This window comes from Pseudophryne corroboree, chromosome 11 (genome assembly GCF_028390025.1).
Source record: "Pseudophryne corroboree isolate aPseCor3 chromosome 11, aPseCor3.hap2, whole genome shotgun sequence".
Classification (NCBI taxonomy): Eukaryota; Metazoa; Chordata; class Amphibia; order Anura; family Myobatrachidae; genus Pseudophryne; species Pseudophryne corroboree.
The window spans coordinates 113,030,783-113,056,016 of record NC_086454.1 but is presented as its reverse complement, the minus strand read 5'-3'; the positions used below and the strand labels follow the sequence as shown (position 1 = coordinate 113,056,016).

Below are 25,234 nucleotides of genomic sequence, written 5' to 3'. Positions count from 1 at the left end.
TTGCCTGTTTGGTAAACCGGCACTGTGTTCACCCTTCCACCTGCCTCACATATACTTTATCAGACTCAGACGTGTGGTGCTCCTGATTGTCAGCCTCAACCTGCCTTACCTTGGGATAGGATAGACAGAGTTACAGCCAGGTGGCTCATCTTGATGGAAGACACACTACCGCACTGCAACTATGTAGGTAGGAGTAACACCAACAAAATATGTGATACATCACTAACGTGCATATATTGGTTGTATGAAAAAGATTGGATGTACAGATGTGTCCTCTTACAACTTTTCTGCCTGCGCTACAAGTCGTGTTACACATAAAGCGTGAGTGCCGTGTGACTTGGTTATGCGACATGCCTATATTCTGCGTGTAGTAGCGGCTCTATCTGCATCTGAAATGAAACATCACAGTGTTTTCCAGGAAAACACTCTAATGTTTCATTTCAGATGCAGATAGAGCCGCTATTACACACAGAATATAGGCATGCCGCATATCATTTTAATCAACAGAGGCTGCCCGTGTGTTCTAGTGCATTACATTGCATCTTAGATATATGTTTCATGGAAACAAATGAAAAAAAGACGCTCGGATAAAAATGTAGTGTCACTCATCCTTTGTGACATTGGACTTTGGCATCCAGACTATCCCTTCACAGATGCTTCTTCATGTCTCAGCTTTATTGGCTTAATGGGTTTAACAGAAACTAACGGAGCTGTGCTATAATTTCCATAGAATTAAGTACTAATATAATGGGGCATTATTGCGGTGATGCCCAGGCCTGCCATTATAGTAATACAGTATGTCACTAGTGCTGTGATATTCTCTTCATTGTTCACTGTTGCCCCACACATGCGCTGTAGTCCTCCTGCCCAGCAGCCCCCACGCATTTCACCCTGTGCATGAACGCTTGATGTTGGAGGATGACATGGCTGCAGAGGCAGTGGGGACACGAGGTCTCACATCATTCCTGTCAGTAAGGGTTACTTTGAAAAATCAAACTTTATTGCAAAATCAACAGAAAAAAAAAGGACACAACCATTCTGTTCCACAGTGTCAATGCAGGCCCTGACCTGTCGAGGTGGATGGGTGACATTAACGTGAGGTGAAGTGCCACGTGACCATTGATACGTCAGGTAGGCATCACCTCCCAATGCACCCAATGGCAAAAGCAATAAAGACATAGGCGCTGTGCGCATTCCTTAAACTTCCGCTATCAGGAGATTCGTACATCAGGATGAAGCGGAAACGTGCGCCATGTGCAGAAAGCTCATAGCGATGCTTTGCACATCTGCCCCATAGTTTGTTCTTTCAGTCTGATTTATTTTGTTTATGCTCCATCTGTTTAATAATAAATTAGATTTAAAAGACATTTTTTTCTTTTCTTTTTCTTTGGTTGTAATGTAAAGTGCTGAAAACCTTTAAATAACTTGGGACATTATTGTTGGAACACTGGACTCTGACAGTCAGTCAGACACATCTTTGGTATGACTAGTTTTATCAAGCTAATTTACTCATAATTCCGCACTGTTAATTGTCTCTTTACCTACTTACAATGGTGGATGTGGGAATAAATCTGAATGGGAACCTCACCTCTAGATTTGTATCTGATATTGCTAGCGCCATAATGTACATCATGGAAGGATTTAAACAGATTGATCATTATTTCACAACTTGAGAATATTTCATTTCCAAAGTAAAGGTATACAAGTATAGTTCTTCCACTTGGGTAGATATTGAATTGGGGCCATGCTGTACTTACAGTACTTGCTGGTATATTACAGAAGTGCATTGAGCTATTTATACTGTATATCAATGTTATTGGTTAAAATTAAACTAACTATAATTCAAACATTTGTTACAATATAACTTAAGAATTCCTCTCACCTGGGCACATGTTACATTGCAGGTAATTGGATTACACGCAGCTACATTCTGCATAGTTGCGCTGTCATATGTAGATGTGCATGTACATTCCTTGCAGCTGCCAGGAGGTGAAGGTAATATGGAGCCAGGCTACAGAGGTAAGGTAGAAAAAAAAACTGGCACTTAATGTAAATTAAATGTGCTGTAATCTCTACTACACATATTGTGGGATGTTTCATAATGTTTTCTTTTCAAGGGATTCCTGCAATAAGTACTTCATGACATGCACAACATCTTGTTATAGTGTCAGGAATATTTAAATGTTCTCTGATAGCATACAAAGTTGTGATTACACTTCTAATATTAGAATGTATGACAATCTTTCTATTTACAGACTTACCATATAGTCTATGTTATTATACACGCACACTTGTTTTGGAACTGTGAAAACATAAAAGACACATTTGAATCTTGCCTTTTCCAGAAGCATAAAAGTCCAGCTATTCCTAAAACATACCTCCCAGCTTTCATGGTGGTGGACACGAGATGTGTGGCTTAGCATCAAGGGGGCATGGCTTCGTGAGGAATGCCAAATCCATGATGGGGGCTTGCCCAACACTCCTGTAGCTGCTGGACAGCCCCCAGCCTCGAGTCAGCAGCATGTGTCTGGATGGCACTCTTTGCTGAGAGCAGTGGTGTCAGCATGTATGTGTCCCAACCTCCCCCTTCCCATGGGACACTGCGGCCCACGGGTGAGGCAGTGGGACAATCCAAAAAAACAGGACTGTACCACTAAAATTGGGACAGTTGGGAGGTATGCTAAAATGTAGAGTCTACATTAGTAAAGTTGGAGAAAAAAAAAGCATTCATGCTGTACCTGTAATTGTCAGGACTATTGTATTTTGAATTAACTCTGCAGTACCTCTGTTTTACCAGAGGTGCTGCTCTTGTGGATTTTGGACATTGGTACCATATCTATGGGAGTCAATCTACTTTCCTTATTTGATCATCTGATGCCCTGACTTTACATATTCACATTTCACTATGTAACTTCCCCGACATTATATGTTTCCCTTTAAACTGTGCTCTGCTATAAATAAGCCATTCTGATCCTATACCCTGTGCCTTGGATATCCTGCAAACCAGTGTTCTGTTCCTGTATATCCCTACTCCTGGCTGTTTACCAGTATTTCATCTTTGAAATTCTCTCTGAACCTTCTGCATTATGGGCTTAATTCAGCATGGGTCGTAGATGTGCGAAAAAATCGCACATCTACAACCCACTACACTGACATGCGGAGGGACACCCAGCACAGCCCCCCCCCCCCCGACACACACACACACACACAAACATGCAAGTGCATCGCAAGACAGCAAGGTTGTCGGCCACCTTTTGGGTCACAGCGGCTGTGTGTGATGTCACGCAGCAACCACGGCCCACCCCACAAACAGTCTGGACACACCTCCGCTGTTTGGACCGCACGCCCTAAATGGTGCAACGACAACCTGCTGTTCTGTGTGAATTTTTTTCAGAGACCGTGACTGTGGATTATTTTATACAGTATCTAGCAATTTAAGACATTATCCTGGATTTGAGCCTATTTTTGTTTATGCTCTGCTCTATCTTCAGTCTCAGTGCAGCACTATTTCCTTGCAACTGTGTATTTCTACAGAAACAAATGTAACATTTCATCTACTGCTGACTCCACAGAAAATCATTACAGATACCCACTTAAATCATATTAATAATTGAAGAGGCAAGTGGATGAAGATGTTTTGTAACATTTAGAAGAACCTTAGAGATTTACAGTTTAGTTTAGAACTTTTAGTATTGGACATAGCACTTTTAACAACAAAATATATCAGTAAATAGACTACCAACATTTAAAGTAACATTGTTACCATGATCCCCACTTCATAACACCTTTAACCATTAAAAAAAAAAATTGTTTTTCAGAAAATTGTTACATAACACCTTCATCCACTCGCCTCTTCATTTAAATGTGTTGATCAAGAATACAAAAAAACACACAGAGAACCAATCTGGCTTCATAGATGGACTATAATTATTTTATATCGTCTGCAGATTCTGTTCATCAAAATCATTGATCATATCAGATATTAAGAGACAAAGGGCACATCAAAATATAGTGTGTGATTATAACACTGCAAGCCAGGTGTCTGGAGGGGATGCAATTAAAATACCGGCTGTCGGGATCCTGGCGTTCAGGAGACTGTTGCCAGAATCCCAACAGTTGGTAAAATACAGATGTCCGGAATCCTGACACCTCCTGGTATTCCCACTCGGTTGGTGGGTCCAAGCCACCAACCGAGTGGGAATTTAACCTGCGCAAGCCATTGGGCCCAAAGCGTGGCAAGCACAGCGAGCCCGTGAGGGGATTTGATGGCAGGATTCCGGCAGATGAAATGCTGCTATCGATATGCTGACAACCGGCATCCTGTCTGACGGGATATGAAATGTATTCCGTGTGGCGCTTTATAGTCTTCCACCGATGACTTTTATAAAAAACTATTTCACAGTCCACTGTGATATGCCCTTTATACCCTAATATCTGGTACGCAGTTCCTTTGTCTGTTTGGTGAATATTTGTTATTGTTTTTATGTTTTTTTATGGATGTGGAATTTTAAAGATTAAGGGCCTAATTCAAGGTTGATTGCAAAAGTAAAATCTTCCTCTAATGGACAAAACCATGTGCAGTGCAGGTGGGGCAGATGTAACATGTGCAGAAAGAGTTAGATTTGGGTGGTTTACTGTATATTGTTTCTGTGGATGGTACATACTTGGCTGCTTTATTTTTACACTGCAATTTAGATTTCAGTTTGAACACAGCACACCCAAATCTAACTCTCTCTGCACATATTATATCTGTCCCACCTGCACGGCACATGGTTTTGCCCATTAGAGGAAGATTTTGCTTTTGCAATCAACCTTGAATTAGGCCCAAAAAACAGTTTAACACTAAGAGAAGCAATATTGTTTTTATTTGGAGGGTAGGCTACGAATTTCATCTGATTCCAGTATCTAAGATGATCTGAAAGGATCTGTAATGCTTTTACAAAATAATTGGGATGTAAAATGTCATCATCTTTCTTCTTCCCCATATATTGCTGTTCTACACATAAATTATTTTCCTCTGTGTTGAGGATATTTGTGATCCCAAAGACAACTTATGAATATGCAACTTGGACTAATGTTAATGGGCAAAGGTATTTTAGATATGTTCGTTTGTTTTTTCCCTTTAATATTCTGAAACAAATACTGTACAGTATATTAGTTAATATATCAATCAAACTTTATCATGTTTAATTTGTGACTCATGTACATAGAGACTTTATTGTATATCCAAAGACGTTTATTAAATCAGGAATTTGTTCTATTTTATTACAAGCTTGTTCATTAATGCAGATAATTCCCATAGACAACATTTTGGAAACTTACCACAGGTAACACTGAGACAGCAACCAAGAATGGAGTACACTGGACTTAAACCATTGCCACAAGTAGTTGGTGGTTTGCATGATTGTGGATTGCAGACTGCAAATATAAAAAATATGAACTGATTTGTGATATTATATAAATGTAAAAAACATGCTTAACATAAATATGCTTGACACTTGAGCTACCCATGTTTTAATTGGTCAAAACATTTTTTGGCTCACTTAGGGTGGTATTTAATAAAAGCTGTCAAAGGTGTAAAACATCAGCTAGCTTTATTTTGTGTCTATTACAAGCTAGACATATGACTGGCTATTATGGTGTATTGGCTAATTAAGAGATGGACACAGCTGCGCATCCATACGTACTGGCCACGTCCATCTGGTCTGCGCATGAACACTGTCCGCAGTGCACGTGCATGTCCTTACATATTGTGGCCACATCCAGGAAGGATGTGGCCACAGTGTGACTGACAGCGGTGGTTGTTCGCAGGGCCTCAACACGGCATTGGAGGGAAGCAGAGGGGCTGAACGGGGGTGTACAGTGACCGTTATATGGGCCTCAAAAAATTCTGAGGGACACCTTACACCAGATGTGGCATTGAGAAGGTGTGATCTGTTCCACTTCAATGTTAAGTGTTTAATGGCAATGTATGCTGTCAGAGAATAAGAGAGGAGTCCAGAAACCTCTCATATGCTACTGTAATAAAAATTGATTCTCTTGGGTGCAAATGTGCCATTTATACAAAGATGTCTTTTGGAGTACTGGTATACACATATTAGAATAAATTATGATAAAGTCTTTCACAAGTTACTTATCCACATGGTAAAATCTTCATTAAATCAAAATGAAGTAGATCTATTGGAACACTTTAATAACAACAGTAAATTTTACCAGTTTTTCAAAACAACTGTTTACCTCATCAGAAAAAGTGGGCATTAATGCCCATAAAACATGGGTGTGTAATAACTCTAGTAATATTTCAACTTGCGGCAATTTAATGTTATATGCATAAAGTTTCCCTTCTAACGGCAGAAAATATATGTATAGTTACTATATGCATTCAGAATTCTGGACGCTTTTTGCCTTCAAATCTGTAATGTTTAGATCCCCCTAGTCACGAGGTTTATAATGCACAGTAGAGTAAAATACAGTATTATGATATAAACAGTATCATTTTTTTTATCATGCAAAATAAATAAAATGTAATTTACAGAAACAGGTCTGCCTATTTTACATTTGGCATGACAAGCAGACCACATGTCCTTGGTGATACTTAGCAGTGTTTTTGAGGAATTACAACCCATAAAAAATACTAATGATAATAGTTTCAGCCGATAAGGCTTGTACTGCATGCTCTATTCACATACCGAAGGGATGCAGAAAGCATTGCATTTTGCTTGCAATGAATCCAGCCGCTCTCAGCATGCATATCAGTGTTTATTAGCACCGTATGCATGAAGAAAATCGCAAAGGAAAGCTCTTGCAGAAAGGACTGACCTTTGCGATGATAGGACTTCAGGGTGTTTAAGCTGGGGTCCTAACTGCGCATGCGTCGAGTGCCGCATTGAATCTCTCTCAACGGGTAGGTGCGATAGAAGCACATAGGCTTCTATTGGACAATGCCATCAGAAGATGGTGCTTCCAACCGCATCCAATCCCCGAAATCTATCACATTCCAGGGCTTGGTGCATATGTGGTACGCGGAAAGCCACAGTTTTCTGCTTGCTGCTTCTCACCCTCTGTCTGTGTTTTAAGGGATCTGTTGTATGAATATGTGAGAAAATTAGAAATCTGTGAAAATAAATAAAATTGCCTCATTTCCCATGCCAACAGAATCTGTTGAATATGTACTTTTTATCCCCATGTTTCCCTATATACTTATCTAGATTCAGTTTGTGTGGTTGTTCATTCCCAATAACATGTCCCTGCCAGTGGCGTAAATTCGTCCCAGTTACCCAGAGGAAAGATAAATATTGGTGGCTCCCTATATTTAGATAAATATATGCATGTGTGTGTGTGTGTGTGTGTGTGTGTGTGTGTGTGTGTGTGTGTGTGTGTGTAGTGTTCTGGAAAAAAAAAAATTATATACTGTATATATACATTTCATTGTCTTTTATTTTAAATCACATATTTCTTAGCAGTCATACACAGGATTAGAACCCATGACCTGTTACACTGGCAAAATACACTTTACTGTTAGAGCTATTTGCTCCTGTACAGTAAGCATGAGAATTCTTACATGTAATTGTCAGAGAAGTAACTTCATATAGTGAGAATTCTCACATTTCCTATACAGGAGCAAACAGCTTCATCAGTAAGGTGTCTGCTTCCAGTGTAATAGGTCGTAGTTTCTAATCCTGGGTATGACACTTGTAAAATGTGTATCTACAGTATAATAAAAAGTGTGTGATTTGTAAGGTTCAGGGACCAGTGAGGAAGTTGGCCACTGAAGAGACAATGGCAGCTATCAAATAACTTAATTCAATGGTGTCACAGAATGGGAGGATAAGTTCCCCCCTTCAGAACATGATGTGAGAGTAGGGGAATTAGAAATGTGAGAAGTGTAATGATGAGGGGGTGGTGTAAGCTGGGTAATGATGAGGGGGTGGTGTAAGGAGAGTAATGATGAGAAGGCGATGTGAGGAAGGTAATGATGAGAGGGGTGATGTGAAAGGAGGGGAGGGGGTAATGTGAGGAGGGTAATGGTGAGAGGGGTGATGTGAGTGGATAGGAGGCAGTGATGTGAGGAGAGTAATGATGATGGGGTACTGTGAGGAGAGTAACAATGAGTGGGTGATTTGAGGAGAGTAGTAATGAGGGGTGATGTGAGAAGGGTAATGATGAGAGGTGTGGTTTGAGGTGAGTAATGACAAGGGGATGGAGTAAGCTGGGAAATGATGAGGGAGTGGGGTGATGAGAGTAATGATGAGGGGTTGAAGTAGGAAGAGCAATGATCAGAGGATGGTGTGAGAATGGTGAGGATGAGGGGGGTGATGTGAGGAGGGTGATGATAATGGGGTGATTAGAGTAAAGGGGAGTGGGTGGTGTGAAAAGAGTAATTATAAGAAGGTGATGTGAGGAGGGTAATGATGAAGGAATGGTATGAGGAGGTTACTGATGAGGGTGTGATGTGAGAAGGGTAATGATGAGGGGGTGATGTAAAAAGGGTAATGATGAGGGGGTGATGAAATTAAAGGGATGGGGAAGTGTGAGGGGAGTATTGACAAGGGGGTGGTGTAAGCTGGGTAATGATGAGGGGGTAGTGTGAGGGGGTAATCTTGAGAGGGTTATGTGAGGAGCGTAATGATGAGATAGTGGTTTGAGGAAGGTAATGATGAGGGAGTGATGTGAGGAGAGTTAGTATGAGGGGTAATGTGAGGATGGTAATGATGAAAGTGTGGTGTGAGGATGGTATTGATGAGGAGGACAATGATGACGGTGTGGTGTGAGGAGGGTAATGATGAGGTGGTGATGTGAGAAAGGTAATGATGAGGGGGTGGTGAAATTAAAGGGATGAGGGAGTGGTGTAAGCTGGGTAATGATGAGGGGGTGGTGTAAGGAGAGTAATGATGAGAAGGTGATGTGAGGAGGGTAATGATGAGGGGATGGTGTGAGGAAAGTAATGATGAGGGAATGGTGTGAGGAGAGTAGTAATGATGTGAGAAGGGTAATGATGAGGAAGTGGTGTGAGGTAGGTAATGACGAGGGGGTGGAGTACAGAAAGATTGGAAATGATGAGGAAGTGGTGTGAGGAGAGTAATGATGAGGGGGTGAAGTGGGAAGAGCAATAATCAGAGGGTGGTGTGAGGATGGTAATGATGCGAGGGGGTGATGTGAGAAGGGTAATGATGATGCGGTGATGAGAGTAAAGGGAAGGGGTGAAGTGAGAATCGTAATGATAAAAGGGTGATGTGATGAGGGTAGTGTTGAAGGGATGGTGTGAGGATGGTAATGAAGGGGGTTAGTGTGAGGGGGTAAAGATGAGGGGGTGATGAAAGTAATGAGGAGGGTTGTGTAATGTCATGGGGGTGGTGTGAGCTGTGTACTGATGAGGAGGTGGTGTGAGCTGTATAATTATGAGGGGGTGAGGTGGGGAGAGTAATGATGAGATGGTGGTTTGAAGAGGGTAATAATGAGGGGGTGATGTGATGAGAGTAGGAATGAAGGGTGGTGTGAGGATGGTAATAATGAAAGTGTGGTGCTAGGATGGTTCTGATGAGGAGGATGGTGTTAGCAGGATAATGATGAGGGTGTGGTGTGAGGAGGGTAATTATGAGGGGGTGATGTGGGAAGAGTAATGATCAGAGGCTGGTGTAAGGATGGTAATGATGATGGGGGTGATGTGAGAAGGGTAGTGATGAAGTAGCGATGAAATGAAAGGGAAGAGGGTGGTGTGAGGGGAGTAATGATGAGGGGGTCAGCTTTGTAATAAAAAGGATGTCATGTGAGGCGAGTAATGATGAGAGGGTGATGTGAGGAGGGTAATGGTAAGGGGTGTGTGAGGTGGATAATGACAAGCGGGTGGTGTAAGCTGGGTAATCATGTGGGGGTGATGTAAGGAGGGTAATGATGAGTTTGGTTGATCTGAGGAGTGTATTGTTGAGGTGGTGATCTGAGGAAGGTAATGATCAGGGAGTGGTGTGATGAGGTTAATGATGAGGGGAGGGTGAGTAATGATGAGGGGGTGATGATAGTAATGAGTACGGGGTTGTGTGAGGAGAGTAATTACAAGGGGTAGTGTGAGTTTTGGAATGATGAGGGGGGTGCTGTGAGGTGAACAACGAAGGGGGGATTTTGTGATGTTGACTTTGGAGGCGGGGTGCGGTGAGTTTGACTTTGAAGGCGGATGATGTGAAGTGGATATTGAATGGAGGGGGGAATTCTCTGAGGTAGACTGTGAAGTGGGAGAGTGAGTGGGTCAGTGTGTGCTGTGGGGAGCAGCGTGTGAGCTGTGATGGGGTCTGTGAGGAGGGGGTCAGTGAAAGGGGCAGTGAGTGCTGTTAGAGAGGTCAGTGAGAACACAGATGTAGACAGTCATCCCTGATGGGGGGAAGTGAGGTTACCAGTGTGTGCTGTTGAGGGGAGCAGTAAGTGAGATGTGAAGCAAGTGTGTGCTGCAATGGGCTCAGTGTTACATGAAAGGTACTTAAAGTAAGAAAGGGCTATGGAGGTGGCAATTGAAGACAGCTGTAGAGTGGGCAGTCAGGGATATATGCAGGTAGGACTCAATGGGACAGCAGGGAGATACGCAGGGAGGGCTAATAGAAAGTTGGGGACACTTGGTTGCACTTTCCGCCCAGACTAAAACTTGCCAGATAGCCCATGATCTTAGGCATATATACTGTATCTATAGAACTGGCTAGGGCGGCCCCAAACCAATATCTTGCTTAGGCCCACCATATCTACTGTAAGTCTAAATTTGCAGCATCCATGACAACCATTAGGACATTTGTCATCACTGTTTCTCATTTGTTAAGCATACTGTACTTGGTGCATATCGTAAATCACTTTGTATTTTCACTAATGTGCCTTATAGTTCATCAAACTTGAATGTATAGACTAACGTTTTGGTCTTTGAAACACCTCCTATACTCACTTGTAGAATAAGGGGAGATACCGCCTACAGTAGGTGTACTCCTTGTTTAACGGGAGATAACACCAATGTGCACTTCTAGAAAAAGGGGAGATACAATATCACCTATGTGCACTTCTTGTTTAAGGGGATATACGGTACCACCTAGGGACACTTCTAGAGGCAGTAACACATAGGTACACTTCTAGAATAAGGGGAGACACCACCTCCTATGTGCACTTCTTATTTAAGGGGAGATACCGCCTAGGCAACCTCTATTTTAAAACAGTTACAGTACAACCTAGGCATACTTCTAGTAGGCAGGTAGATAACACCCTTGTCCTTGTAGTATGAGGGAAGGTAGAAAACACTGAGATATTAACAACAACCTATTAGAACCACCTTTCAGTAAGTTACTTTTTTGCTTCTCTCTTAAAATTCTACATGGTTTAGCATGATCATTGGAGATATTTAGACCAAAATGTAATACTGTAAGCTCCATTTTGCTAGACCCAGTGCAATCCCTGTCATATAGGCCCTCATTCCGAGTTGATTGCTCGCTAGCTGCTTTTAGCAGCATTGCAAACGCTAGGCCGCTGCCCTCTGGGAGTGTATCTTAGCTTAGCAGAATAGCAAACGAAAGATTAGCAGAACTGCTCGAAAAAATTTCCCTGCAGTTTCTGAGTAGCTCCAGACCTACTCCTAGATTGGGTTCACCTCAGTCCGTTTAGTTCCTGCTTTGACGTCACAAACACGCCCTGTGTTCGGCCAGCCACTCTCCAGTTTCCTCCGCCACTCCTGCGTTTTAGCCTGACACACCTGCGTTTTTTAGCACACTCCTGGAAAATGGTCAGTTTATGCCCAGAAACACCCACTTCCTGTCAGTCACACACCGATCAGCAGAGCGACTGAAAAGCGTCGCTCGCCCCTGTGTAAATTTGCTTAGTTTTGTGTGAAATTACTTGGCGCGTGCGTCCTGCGGCCCATACACATGCACAGTACAGCCGGTTTTTAGCCTGATCGCTATGCTGCGAAAAAACGGCAGCGAGCGAACAACTCGGAATGTGGGCCATAGTCTCTACATTTAAAGTGGCAAATAATTTTAAGGCTGCCAAGTTGCTTTTACCTTAAAGCTAATTGCCATTTTAAAATGAATGGCAATCTCCCTGGAACTGTGTTGGGACTAGTAAATTGTACCCTTTTATATGGGAAAGGGGTAGAAGGGACCCCCCAGTGCCTGATGGCTCACCGCCTTCTCTAGGGATCAGGCTCCAGATTGTGGAACTTGAATTATACATTATACATATTGTATGTTACATTATATATACAGTATATCTCTGTAATAGGTAGCCAAGACATTGTGGTGAATGCCCACCCCCCTGGAGGCTGCCCACAACCCTAAGCATGGCCATCGGTGTTGCATTCATTGATGGTTACCATCGATGGTGATGGTGACACAACCCATCAATGACAGGTAAGAATTCTATGTGATGCCAATAATGGTTTCAGCATCACTGTTTTTGTACATGTGCGGTGGCTGGCTTTGTGAATGACAGCTCATCCTGTGAAAGAGGTGGGACATCCTGTTCCTGGATCTTACACACAGTGTAAGAGACGGAGGCGGTGCAGGGCTGCTGGCTGACAGTCTCTGTGCAGCAGCAGCCCTGAAAATGGCAGTTAAGAAATCTGGTTCCCTGTCATCAATACAGAGAGTATTCAACATCGGTCATAAACCATCAATTGTTTTGAATCATTGATAGTCGATGCCCATCCATTGCAAAGGCTCCTACCACTGTATTTACCTGGTGTGCCCAGAGCCGGATTAAGGGGGGGTCCCAGGGGGTACGTTACCCTGGGCCCCCCAAATCTCTGGGGCCCCCCTGGACCAGTAGGAATTGTTCACTTTGCACGCAGCTTCTGCTGCTGTATAGCTGCTGTCATTGGGGCCAGCACTCAGTGCAGCAGCCAGTCACAGCCTAACTGGTCATCTCTCACTACCACCAATGGGCTGCTGTGAGGATGTCTCTACTCACTCCCCTCTCGGCTGAGACCCCACCCCTATTGTCCGTGAAGCTCCGTCCCTTTCTCTCCTCTCTCCCTATGTCATTCATTGTTTATCCTGCCCTAGCCTCCACCATTTCCCTCTCCTCCTCTCTTCTGCCCTATCTGTGACTGTCCCTCCTTCTCCCCATGAGCTCCAGCTCCGCAGTCTGCTGAGACCAGGCAGCCTACTTCTTACCGAGGTAAGTATATGGGGAAGTGTAGGGGGGTATATTAATGCAGTCTGGGTTTGTATTGATGTTATTTGTGGGGGTTATGTTAAGAGGATGGGGGTGTGTTAACATTATGGGGACTACATTACTGTTATTGGGGTGGGGGTGTATTAATATCATGGGGGTATATTACTGCTATCTGGGTGGTGGGGTTGTATTAATACTGAGCCTGATTTGGAGATGGGTGAATCTGAAGTAGCTGCAGCAGCTGCTACTACGTCTTTATGCTAATGCCGCAGTCGGTGGGCGCCCTTATGTGAGGTCCACCAGCTGTAATGAAAATCTGTCAATGTGCGCATGAAGACGGGCCATCGATCAAACATTGGTTGCACCATCAGACATTATAGAATCCCTTTGGTGCTCCGACTGTCCATTGGATCGTGGCTGCCAGTGCCAGTGGAACTGCGTCTTTTGACGCAGTCTCTGACATTGACAGGTCTACCACCATTAGCCACTCTCCAATCACTTCCCAGGAACGCCTATCGAAATTGCATGGCTCTCCATGCAATGCAGATATGTGTCTCCTGGTGGAAACGGCTGGGACATATTATATTGGCCTGATTGACATAGTGCTAGGGTTCATACATTCATAGGATTCTGTACTTTTACATGTCTGCAGATTTGAAGGAAGAGAAAACCAAGTATCTAGAAGAGGAGGCAGTGGATTGGAGCAGATGCCTTCAGTAAGTAGCTGTGACATGCACCCACCCACACATTATAAAACACACACACACACACACACACACACACACACACACACACACACACACACATATCACAGCAAGGTGTCCGGCTCTCCCTGTAGAAAAAAGCCTTCAGCGCCGGGTGCCCGCACACTCTGAATCACATATATCCCCACATAGCGCAGCACTCCAGGCGGCTGAAATAAACACTATAACAGCAGCATATATTTGGCAACTTTTCAGTGCCTGACGAAAGTGGCACCTAAAGTATAAACGGCACTGAAACGTTATCAAATATATGCCGCTGTTAATAGTATTTAATCCAGACGCCTGGAGTGCTGCACTGTGTGGGTATATGTGTATGTGTATTCGTTGCGTGCCTCTTTATTAGGGGCCCCCCTGACTGAGTGCACCCTGGGCCCCCCATAGCCTTAATCCGGCCCTGGGTGTGCCCTTCATGCCCCAGTTCGACACTGATTTGGGCATTGGTCTTTATTAAACATCTCTTATTCTACATAGTTTGAAACATACTGTACATGCATCTCTGCTGGAATGCAAAATGGAAAGTTTAAACTGCATTATATTAGTATTATGAAATAATACTAGAACATACCTCCCAACATGACCCTCTCCAGGAGGGACAGAATGCTCTGCTCCTGCACTTCCCTCTTGATGGATGATTGCCCTCACCTGTGGGGAAACACCTTTCTTACCCATTAACCTGTTAAACACAGGTGGCGGCAATCATAAATTGAGAGGGAAGTCCAGGAGCATAGCATTCTGTCCCTCCTGGAGAGGGTCATGTTGGGAATTATGCTAGAACTCTATGGGGTACATTTACTAAGATTCGTATTTTCCCGTTTCAGGTCAAAGTTCAATCACGAATGACATCGAAAGTGTAAAACAGCAACTTTTTGAATTTGTTACGATGGATTTACTAAGCTGTCGTATTCGGGTTTTTCTTTTCTTCCGATGTCGATGTCATTCGTGTTTTTTTTGTGTTTTTTACGGCAGTGATTAGCAAAACTCTGCCGACTTTTTTACAATTAATCTCGGCCGGATCTGTGTGATCCGTGCTGGGGTTCTATTTTTTTTTTTTTTTAATTAAACACTGTAAAATTTAATAAAAAAATTGCGTGGGGTCCCCCCTCCTAAGCATAACCAGCCTCGGGCTCTTTGAGCAGATCCTGGTTGCCGAAATATGGGAAAAAAAATGACAGGGGTTCCCCCATATTTAAGCAACCAGCATCGGGCTCTGCGCCTGGTCCTGGTCCCAAAAATACGGGAGACAAAAAGAGTAGGGGTCCCCCGTATTTTTAAAACCAGCACCGGGCTCCACTAGCTGGACAGATAATGCCACAGCCGGGGGTCACTTTGATATAGTGCCCTGCGGCCGTGGCATCAAAAATCCAACTAGTCACTCCTGGCCGGGGTACCCTGGGGGAGTGGGGACCCCTTCAATCAAGGGGTCCCCCCCCCCAGCCACCCAAGGGCCAGGGGTGAAGCCCGAGGCTGTCCCCCCCCCATCCAATGGGCTGCGGATGGGGAGGCTGATAGCCTTTGTTGTAAAAGAAAAGATATTGTTTTTAGTAGCAGTACTACAAGGCCCAGCAAGCCTCCCCCGCATGCTGGTACTTGGAGAACCACAAGTACCAGCATGCGGCGGAAAAACTGGCCCGCTGGTACCTGTAGTACTACTACTAAAAAAATACCCAAAAAAAGACAAGACACACACACCGTGAAAGTATAATTTTATTACATACATACACACATACATACATACTTACCTTAAGTTCCCACGCAGGTCGGTCCTCTTCTCCAGTAGAATCCAAGGGGTACCTGTTGAAGAAATTATACTCACGAGATCCAGGGGTCCAGGCTCCTCGGGAAATCCAGGGGTAATCCACGTACTTGAAAAAAAAAAAAAAAAAACGGTGTCCCGACCACGAACTGAAAGGGGACCCATGTTTGCACATGGGTCACCTTTCCACGAATGCCAGAAACCCACTCTGACTTCTGTCTAAGTGGGTTTCTTCAGCCAATCAGGGAGCGCCACGTTGTAGCACTCTCCTGATCAGCTGTGTGGTCCTGTCCTCACTGACAGGCAGCACACGGCAGTGTTACAATGTAGCGCCTATGCGCTACATTGTAACCAATGATGGGAACTTTCTGCTCAGCGGTGACGTCACTTTAGGTCAACCGCAGGGCAGAAAGTTCCCATCATTGGTTACAATGTAGCGCATAGGCGCTACATTGTAACACTGCCGTGTGCTGCCTGTCAGTGAGGACAGGACCACACAGCTGATCAGGAGAGTGCTACAATGTGGCGCTCCCTGATTGGCTGAAGAAACCCACTTAGACAGAAGTCAAAGTGGGTTTCTGGCATTCGTGGAAAGGTGACCCATGTGCAAACATGGGTCCCCTTTCAGTTCGTGGTCGGGACACCGTTTTTTTTTTTTTTTCAAGTACGTGGATTACCCCTGGATTTCCCGAGGAGCCTGGACCCCTGGATCTCGTGAGTATAATTTCTTCAACAGGTACCCCTTGGATTCTACTGGAGAAGAGGACCGACCTGCGTGGGAACTTAAGGTAAGTATGTATGTATGTGTGTATGTATGTAATAAAATTATACTTTCACGGTGTGTGTGTCTTGTCTTTTTTTGGGTATTTTTTTAGTAGTAGTACTACAGGTACCAGCGGGCCCGTTTTTCCGTCGCATGCTGGTACTTGTGGTTCTCCAAGTACCAGCATGCGGGGGAGGCTTGCTGGGCCTTGTAGTACTGCTACTAAAAACAATATCTTTTCTTTTACAACAAAGGCTATCAGCCTCCCCATCCGCAGCCCATTGGATGGGGGGGGACAGCCTCGGGCTTCACCCCTGGCCCTTGGGTGGCTGGGGGGGGGGGGGACCCCTTGTTTGAAGGGGTCCCCACTCCCCCAGGGTACCCCGGCCAGGGGTGACTAGTTGGATTTTTGATGCCACGGCCGCAGGGCACTATATCAAAGTGACCCCCGGCTGTGGCATTATCTGTCCAGCTAGTGGAGCCCGGTGCTGGTTTTAAAAATACGGGGGACCCCTACTCTTTTTGTCCCCCGTATTTTTGGAACCAGGACCAGGCGCAGAGCCCGATGCTGGTTGCTTAAATATGGGGGAACCCCTGTCAATTTTTTCCCCATATTTCTGCAACCAGGATCGGCTCAAAGAGCCCGAGGCTGGTTATGCTTAGGAGGGGGGACCCCACGCAATTTTTTTTAATAAAATAACAACTTTCCCACCCCTTCCCACTGAAATACATGCACGGATCTCATGGATCCCTGCATGCCTATCCAATCACGGAAAAAAAAAGTAGGTCTGTTTTTTTTTAGCACTTTTTTACGAGTTGTAATTTTTCACGGCAGTGTTTGTTTGTTTTTTGCTTTGCACTTCTTAGTAAATGACCGAGATTCATACTTAAACAGCCGCGTTTTGACCGATGGTGTATTCATTCGTAATTTTTTACTTGGACTTGCAAAAAATTACGAATGCCCTCATCTCTGCCGTGATTAGTGTTTAGTAAATTACCGAGATGACACTTTGATGAAAAAACGGCATCTCGGTCAAAATCGGGAGCTTAGTAAATTTCCCCCTATGTGCTCTATGTGGGTGAAAAATCAAGAGCCAGTAAATTAGCCGTGTGCCTTTCAAAAGAAAAGCAGCTAGGGTGTGCAGTCTAGAGCCTCTTCCCCTATATGGGGGTAATTCAGAGTTGATCGCAGCAGCAAATTTTTTAACAGTTGGGCAAAACCATGTGCACTGCAGGGGGGGGGGTCAGATATAACATGTGCAGAGAGAGTTAGATTTGGGTGGGGTGTGTTCAAACTGAAATCTAAATTGCATTGTAAAAATAAAGCAGCCAGTATTTACGCGGCACAGAAACAAAATAAACCACCCAAATCTAACTCTCTCTGCAAATGTTAGGTCTGCCCTCCCTGCAGTGCACATGGTTTTGCCCATCTGCTAACAATTTTGCTGCTGCGATCAGGTCTGAATTACCCCCTATATTCCATATTAAGGGCAGTCGCAAGTCTGTACGCAGCAGCCGCATCAATCTGGTCTACACACTGGCCTCAGTGTGCGTGCGTGACCCTTCTCCTTCTCTAGGCAGGGGTCAACCTCTAAACGATGCATCCACAATTAAATTGCAGACAGATCATGAGGAAGCACCACACATATGCTGGGCGGCCTTGCCCTGTACTGGGTAGCCCCCCAGCATGTGAAGAGATGGATGCAGATCTTACTGCAGGAAGCAAGATCTACTTCCATCTCTGAATAACCCGCTTTGTGTATATATGTACACATGAAGCTTGAGATTACTTCAATCTTGATTGACACCCCTCCCCACCTTCCTCTAATTGTTTTTAAGCAGGGAACTAGCATTTGATGGCACATTGAATTAGGCATAATCAAAGTCCTCTTTATATTTTTATAGTATCAGTTTTTAGGTTGAGTGTTGGGGTGTGAGGCCTCCTGAGCCATTCTGACTGGGCCAATTTAAAGGATCCCAACTTCACATTTATATTTACATTTCTCATACATCCTAGAGGATGCTGGGGACAACATCAAGACCATGGGGTATAGACGGGATCCGCAGGAGACATGGGCACTCTAAAGACTTTTCATTGGGTGTGAACTGGCTCCTCCCTCTATGCCCCTCCTCCAGACCTCAGTTTTAGAAATGTGCCCAGGTCGACTGGATGCACTCTGAGGAGCTCTCCTGAGTTTCCCTGAAAAGACTTATGTTAGGTTTTTTATTTTCAGGGATATCTGCTGGCATCAGACTCCCTGCTTCGTGGGACTGAGGGGGCAGAAGCAGAACCAACTTCCTCAGAGCTTCATGGCTCTGCTTCTGGCTGACAGGACACCATTAGCTCCTGAAGGGAACTGAACGCTAGCCGTGTCTAGATGCTCACTCCCACAGCATGCCGTCACCCCCCTCGCAGAGCCAGAAGTCAGAAGACAGGTGAGTATGAGAAGAATGATCTTCAATCAAGTAAGTGACGGCTGAGGAGCGGCGCGGCTGGCGGGAGCGCAGCGCGCCTTTGCGGCCCACACACACAGGCACTGCAGGGTGCAGGGCGCGGGAAGGGGGGGGGGGCAGCAAGAAAAATACCTCAAACTGGCTAAAAGGGGGCATAAGATGCAGTTTGCACAGCCCTACCCCCGCCAGTATAAATAATAAGTCATATACTGAGTGTAAGGACGCGCCATTGTGGGGGCGGAGTGTCTTCCTCAGGCAGCCAGCACACTACTCGGCGCCATTTTCTCTCTCTCCTCAGGCTGCAGAGAACACGCTGGTCCTCTCCTCCACTTCTGACAAGTACAGGGTGCTATAAAGGGGGGGGGGGTGCACAAAGCGATTGTGGTGCATTTGATAGTGTATATTACTATTTAAAGGCAATACTGGTGCTGGGTTTGTGAACTGGCTCCTCCTATCCTGTGTCCCTCTGACAGATTTTACTGTGGATCTGTCCCCAAAATAAGTCCCAGTGTGTCTGTGAGTGTGGTGTACACGTGTGAGGCATGTCTGAGGCAGGGAGTTCCATCCCGGAGGAAGCCATTTTAGGGACACACAGTTGTAATGTGGTGGCGCTACCGGCACACCAAGAGCCTGCATGGGTGAAAGAGCTACGTGACAGTATGCATCTGATTAACCATAGATTGGATAAGTCTGAATCTAAGGCTGCATGCTGGAGAAAATCTGTGGAAGATGTGATTTTTCAGGATGCTGTTATTCCTTATACAGGCAGCCCCTCTGGGTCACATAAGAGACCATTTGCAAATGTTGTAAACACTGATGCCGACACGGATTCTGATTCTTGTGTCGACGATAGTGAATCCAGAGAGATAGATCATAAATTGGCAAAAAGTATACAATATATGATTGTGGCTATAAGGGGCTACCTCAGGAGAAGGCTTATTTATGTAAGGAAAAGAAATCCAAAGTCACGTTCCCTCCTTCACACGAACTAAATGCTCTGTTTGAAGGGATGTGGGTGAATCCTGATAAAAAAAAATTGTATTCCCAAATGGATTCACATAGCTTATCCTTTCCCGGTTGAAGACAGGAAAAAATGGGAGTCACCCCCTGTGTTAGACAGTGCACTTTCCAGGTTGACAAAGAAGGTAATTCTCCCTGCTCCTGGCACGGCTTCTCTTAAAGAGCCGGCAGACCACAAAATGGAAACGACATTGAAATCCATTTATGTTACCAATGGTACACTGCTCAGGCCCACTATTGCCTGCACATGGGTGAGTCGCGCTATTGAAAAATGGTCAGAAAGCGTGTCATCAGAAATTGACATGATTGATAAAGATGAGATACTCCTTAAGTTAGGGAATATCAAGGACGCTGCCGCCTACATGCTGGAAGCAATGAAGGATATTGGACTCTTGAGTTCACAAGCCGCTACCATAGCAGTATCGGCTAGGTAGGTGTTATGGATTCGCCAGTGGAACGCAGATGCAGATTCCAAAAGAAACATGGAGGCTCTCCCATATAAAGGTGAGGCCTTATTTGGCGATGGCCTGGATGCGTTAGTCTCGGCGACTACCGCAGGTAAGTCAACATTTTTGCCCTATGCGCCTGCACCGGCAAAAATGACCTATCACCCGCAAATGCAGTCCTTTCAGCCCAATAAATACAAAAAGACGAGAGGTTCCCCCTTCTTTGCAAGGTAGGGGAAGGGGAAGGGGAAAAAAGCCCACACCGGCTCCAGGTTTCCAAGAGCAAAAGTCTACCCCTAATTCTGCCAAATACCCAGCATGACGCTGGAACTCCCTTGTGGGAGGCCGCTCGGGTGGGGGCACGTCTCAAACTCTTCAGCCAGGATTGGATTCTGTCTGGCCTGGACCCCTGGGTGTTGCAAATAGTATCCCAGGGATACAAACTAGAGTTTCAAGACGTTCCCCCATGCCGATTTTTCAAATCGACCTTGCCAGCTTCTCCGCCAGAGAGAGAAGCAGTAACAGCGACAATCCAAAAATTATGTCAAGACCAGGTCATAGTCCTGGTACCGTTGTCACAACAAGGGCGGGGTTTTTATTCAAGCCTCTTTGTTGTTCCGAAGCCGGACGGCTCGGTCAGACCGATCCTAAATCTAAAAGATCTGAATTTCTTCCTGAAAAGGTTCAAGTTTAAGATGGAATCACTTCGGGCAGTGATTGCCAGTCTGGAGGAGGGGGACTACTTGGTGTCGGTGGACATAAAGGATGCTTACCTGCATGTTCCCATTTATCCTCCTCACCAGGCTTATCTGAGATTCGCGATTCAGGATTGCCATTACCAATTCCAGACATTACCTTTCGGTCTCTCCACGGCGCCGAGGGTATTCACCAAGGTGATGGCGGAGATGATGGTCCTCCTTCATCAGAAAGGAGTCAATATAATCCCTTATCTGGACGACCTCCTGATAAAGGCGAGATCCAGGGAGCAGTTATTACAAAACATATCCCTCTCCCTGTCAATACTCCAAAAACACGGGTGGATCATAAATTACCAAAAGTCACAGTTGGAACCGACAACAAGGTTGTCTTTCCTCGGGATGATTCTGGACACAGAAGTTCAGAGAGTATTTCTTCCGCTGGAAAAGGCTCTGGAAATCCAGAAAATGGTAAAACAGATATTGAAACCATCAAGTGTGTCGATCCATCAGTGCATTCGGTTGTTGGGGAAGATGGTGGCGGCCTACGAGGCTATACAGTTTGGCAGGTTCCATGCCAGAGTATTCCAGTGGGACCTGTTGGACAAGTGGTCGGGATCACACCTACATATGCACAGAAAGATAATCCTGTTGTCAAAAACCAGGATTTCGCTCCTGTGGTGGTTGCACAGCTCTCACCTGCTAGAGGGAAGCAGGTTCAGGATTCAGGACTGGGTCCTAGTAACCACGGATGCAAGTCTCCGAGGCTGGGGAGCAGTCTCTCAGGGAGAAAACTTCCAGGGACGTTGGTCACAACAGGAAGCATGCCTTCACATAAACGTTCTGGAGCTAAGAGCCATTTACAACGGCCTTCGACAAGCGGTACACCTTCTTCAAGACCGTCCCGTGCAGATCCAGGCGGACAATGTAACAGCAGTCGCATACATAAACAGGCAGGGCGGAATGAAAAGCAGAGCGGCAATGGCAGAGGCGACAAAAATCCTCCGCTGGGCAGAAAAACATCTACTAGCTCTGTCGGCAATATTCATTCTGGGAGTAGACAACTGGGAAGCAGACTTCCTCAGCAGACACGATCTCCATCCAGGAGAGTGGGGCCTCCACCAAGAAGTCTTTGCAGAGATGACAAGTCTTTGGGGAGTTCCTAAAATAGACATGATGGCATCTCATCTCAACAAGAAGCTTCAGAGATACTGTTCCAGGTCGAGAGGCCCTCAAGCAGTAGCAGTGGATGCATTGGTGACCCAGTGGGTGTTTCCGTCAGTGTATGTTTTCCCTCCACTTTCGCTGATCCCAAAAGTACTCAGGATCATAAGAAAGACAAGGGTTCGAGCAATCATCATTGCCCCAGACTGGCCAAGAAGGGCTTGGTACCCAGATCTTCAGCAGTTACTCATAGGAGATCCTCTGCCTCTTCCTCCTCGGGAGGACCTGCTGCAGCAGGGGCCATGTGTGTAGCAAGACTTACCGCGGCTACGTTTGACGGCATGGCTGTTGAGCGCCGTATCCTAGCCAGGAGGGGTATTCCTAAGGAGGTCATCCCCACCCTTTTTCAGGCCAGAAAGGGAGTAACGTCAAAACATTACCACCGTATTTGGAGAAAATATATGTCTTGGTGTGAATCCAAGACAGCTCCTACGGAAGAGTTTCACTTAGGACGTTTTCTCCCTCTTTTGCAGGATGGTGTGGAGACGGGCCTACGATTGGGATCAATCAAGGTCCAGATTTCGGCCTTGTCAGTATTCTTCCAAAAACAATTGGCCTCTCTTACAGAGGTTCAGACATTCGTGAAAGGGGTTCTGTACATCCAGCCTCCATTCGTGCCTCCAGTGGCACCATGGGACCTTAACGTGGTATTGCAGTTCCTTCAATCGGATTGGTTTGAGCCTCTACAAAAGATAGAGTTGAAGTTTCTCACTTGGAAAGTGTTGATGCTTTTGGCATTGGCATCCGCAAGGCGGGTGTCTGAATTTGGGGCCTTGTCTCACAAGAGCCCTTACCTGATTTTCCATGAAGATAGGGCAGAGTTGCGAACTCGCCAACATTTTCTTCCAAAGGTGGTTTCCGCTTTTCACATAAACCAACCTATTGTGGTGCCAGTAGTTACTGACACATTCACTGATTCAAAGTCTCTAGATGTGGTTAGAGCTTTGAAAACCTATGTTGCTAGAACAGCTCGTATACGGAAAACAGAGGCTCTGTTTGTCCTGTATGATCACAACAAGATTGGCTGTCCTGCTTCCAAGCAGACTATTGCACGTTGGATTAGAAATACGATTCAGCAAGCTCATACTACGGCTGGATTGCTGTTACCGACGTCGGTAAAGGCTCACTCCACTAGGAAGGTGGGCTCATCCTGGGCGGCTGCCCGAGGGGTCTCGGCATTACAACTTTGCCGAGCAGCTACTTGGTCATGGTCAAACACATTTGCTAAGTTCTACAAGTTTGACACCTTGGCCGATGAGGACCTAAAGTTTGGTCAATCGGTGCTGCAGGGTCATCCGCACTCTCCCGTCCGTACTGGAGCTTTGGTATATACCCCATGGTCTTGATGTCATCCCCAGCATCCTCTAGGACGTATGAGAAAATAGGATTTTGATAACCTACCGGTAAATCCTTTTCTCCTAGTCCGTAGAGGATGCTGGGTGCCCGTCCCAGTGCATACTTTACCTGCAGTTTAGTTATTACAGTTACACAAGTTGTGTTATCTTGGTTTCAGCATGTTGCTGCAATTAGTTCATGCCTGTTGGTGTGTGTTATGTTGAATGCCATGTGTGCGGCATGGTTGAGGGTGTGAGTTGGTAGGTATCTCACCACTAGTTAAGTAATTCCTTTCCTTGAAATGTCAGTCTCCCTGGGCACAGTTCCTACAACTGAGGTCTGGAGGAGGGGCATAGAGGGAGGAGCCAGTTCACACCCAATGAAAAGTCTTTAGAGTGCCCATGTCTCCTGCTGATCCCATATATACCCCATGGTCTTGATGTCGTCCCCAGCATCCTCTACGGACTAGGAGAAAAGGATTTACCGGTAGGTTATCAAAATCACTTTGTTTTTTATCAATGTATTTTTTCACACTTTTTCACTCCTGTAACACTGAGTAGCTGCTTTCATGCACCTGGTACTCTGTAACCCTTCACTGCTATTTTTCATTTATGTGATGCCTAGGGTTTTTTTCTTTGGCTGGGCTAGTTTTAGGGTGCCCTGCACCCCAGATGTGAACCCCAGAATGTTAGAGACTTCCCTGACAAAGAGGTGACCTGGACGGTGGTGGTCAGGCCCATATCTTTGTCCAAATTTATGCTAAGAACCACTTATATGATATTTATTTGTAATATATATTTCAATTTTGATTAGTAATGTTTGCATAGTGCACCTGTATTCCTTTTTTCTATGTGTAGTAAGATAAATCTCAGCAAGGTAGCACCTCTGATTACAAGCAGCTAGGGTGTGCAGTCTAGAGCCCCTCCGCCTATATATGCCTTTCAGAAAGGCAAGAAAACTGTTATAGTAAAATGTGCCTTATTCAATTATTTATATTATTTTAATAACACTGGTCTAAAAAAATTTTTATTTTTGACATACAGGTTGGGTCTCCATTATCCAGAGACCTGCTATCCGGAATACTCTAAAAACCAGAATATCCCGGACCTGCAGTGACGCCATGACATGCCGCAACATCATGACGGCATTACTACTGTGTCCAATGGCTGGCAGCAGCGGAGTGGCTTTGCAGCCATTCCCTCAACGCATAGTGCATTCCGGACCCCCAATGACCTCCCGGAAAACCACAATGACTGCCGGCCCACCCACGATGACTGCCGGACCCCCTACCGACCACCCTCAATGACCGCTGGACCGGGTATTCCATTATTCAGAAAAATCCCATATCCAGAATGCTCCTGGTACCTAGCATTCCGGATATGGGATACTCAACCTGTACTGTACATCTTGCCCATTGCAAAGGAAACTTAACTCAGCGGAAAAGACCTAAGTCAAATATCAAAGACAATATGAATCTTCAAAGTATATATCTTGATAATTCAGGATAGCGGAAATGTGGTTGCCAATTTATGTTTAAATGCAAGAAATATATAATGTGGGTCAATTAGGATAAACTGATGCATAGAAAGCCACTGTTAGTCAGGCAGGCATATTCTGTAAAGAAGATTATAAATGCTTTAAAATTG

The 25,234-nt window shown here is 45.0% G+C and overlaps 1 protein-coding gene and 1 long non-coding RNA gene across 2 annotated transcripts in view; one reads left to right on the top strand and one right to left on the bottom strand.

Annotated features, from left to right (window-relative positions):
* The window catches only part of LOC134969047 (kielin/chordin-like protein), a 213,670-nt gene that overhangs the window by 149,350 nt on the left and 39,086 nt on the right, over positions 1-25,234 (bottom strand). The window contains exons 4-6 of the mRNA XM_063944754.1: positions 5,323-5,418; positions 2,262-2,302; positions 1,883-2,011 (exon numbers count right to left, since the gene is read on the bottom strand). Coding sequence (XP_063800824.1) covers positions 1,883-2,011; positions 2,262-2,302; positions 5,323-5,418 — 266 coding nt within the window. The remainder of the gene's footprint in view (positions 1-1,882; positions 2,012-2,261; positions 2,303-5,322; positions 5,419-25,234) is intronic.
* Positions 1,045-25,234, top strand: LOC134969048 (uncharacterized). Its single transcript, XR_010189386.1, has 4 exons — positions 1,045-1,131; positions 1,905-2,019; positions 13,787-13,850; positions 24,632-25,234. It is a non-coding gene; the product is annotated as an uncharacterized LOC134969048 (long non-coding RNA).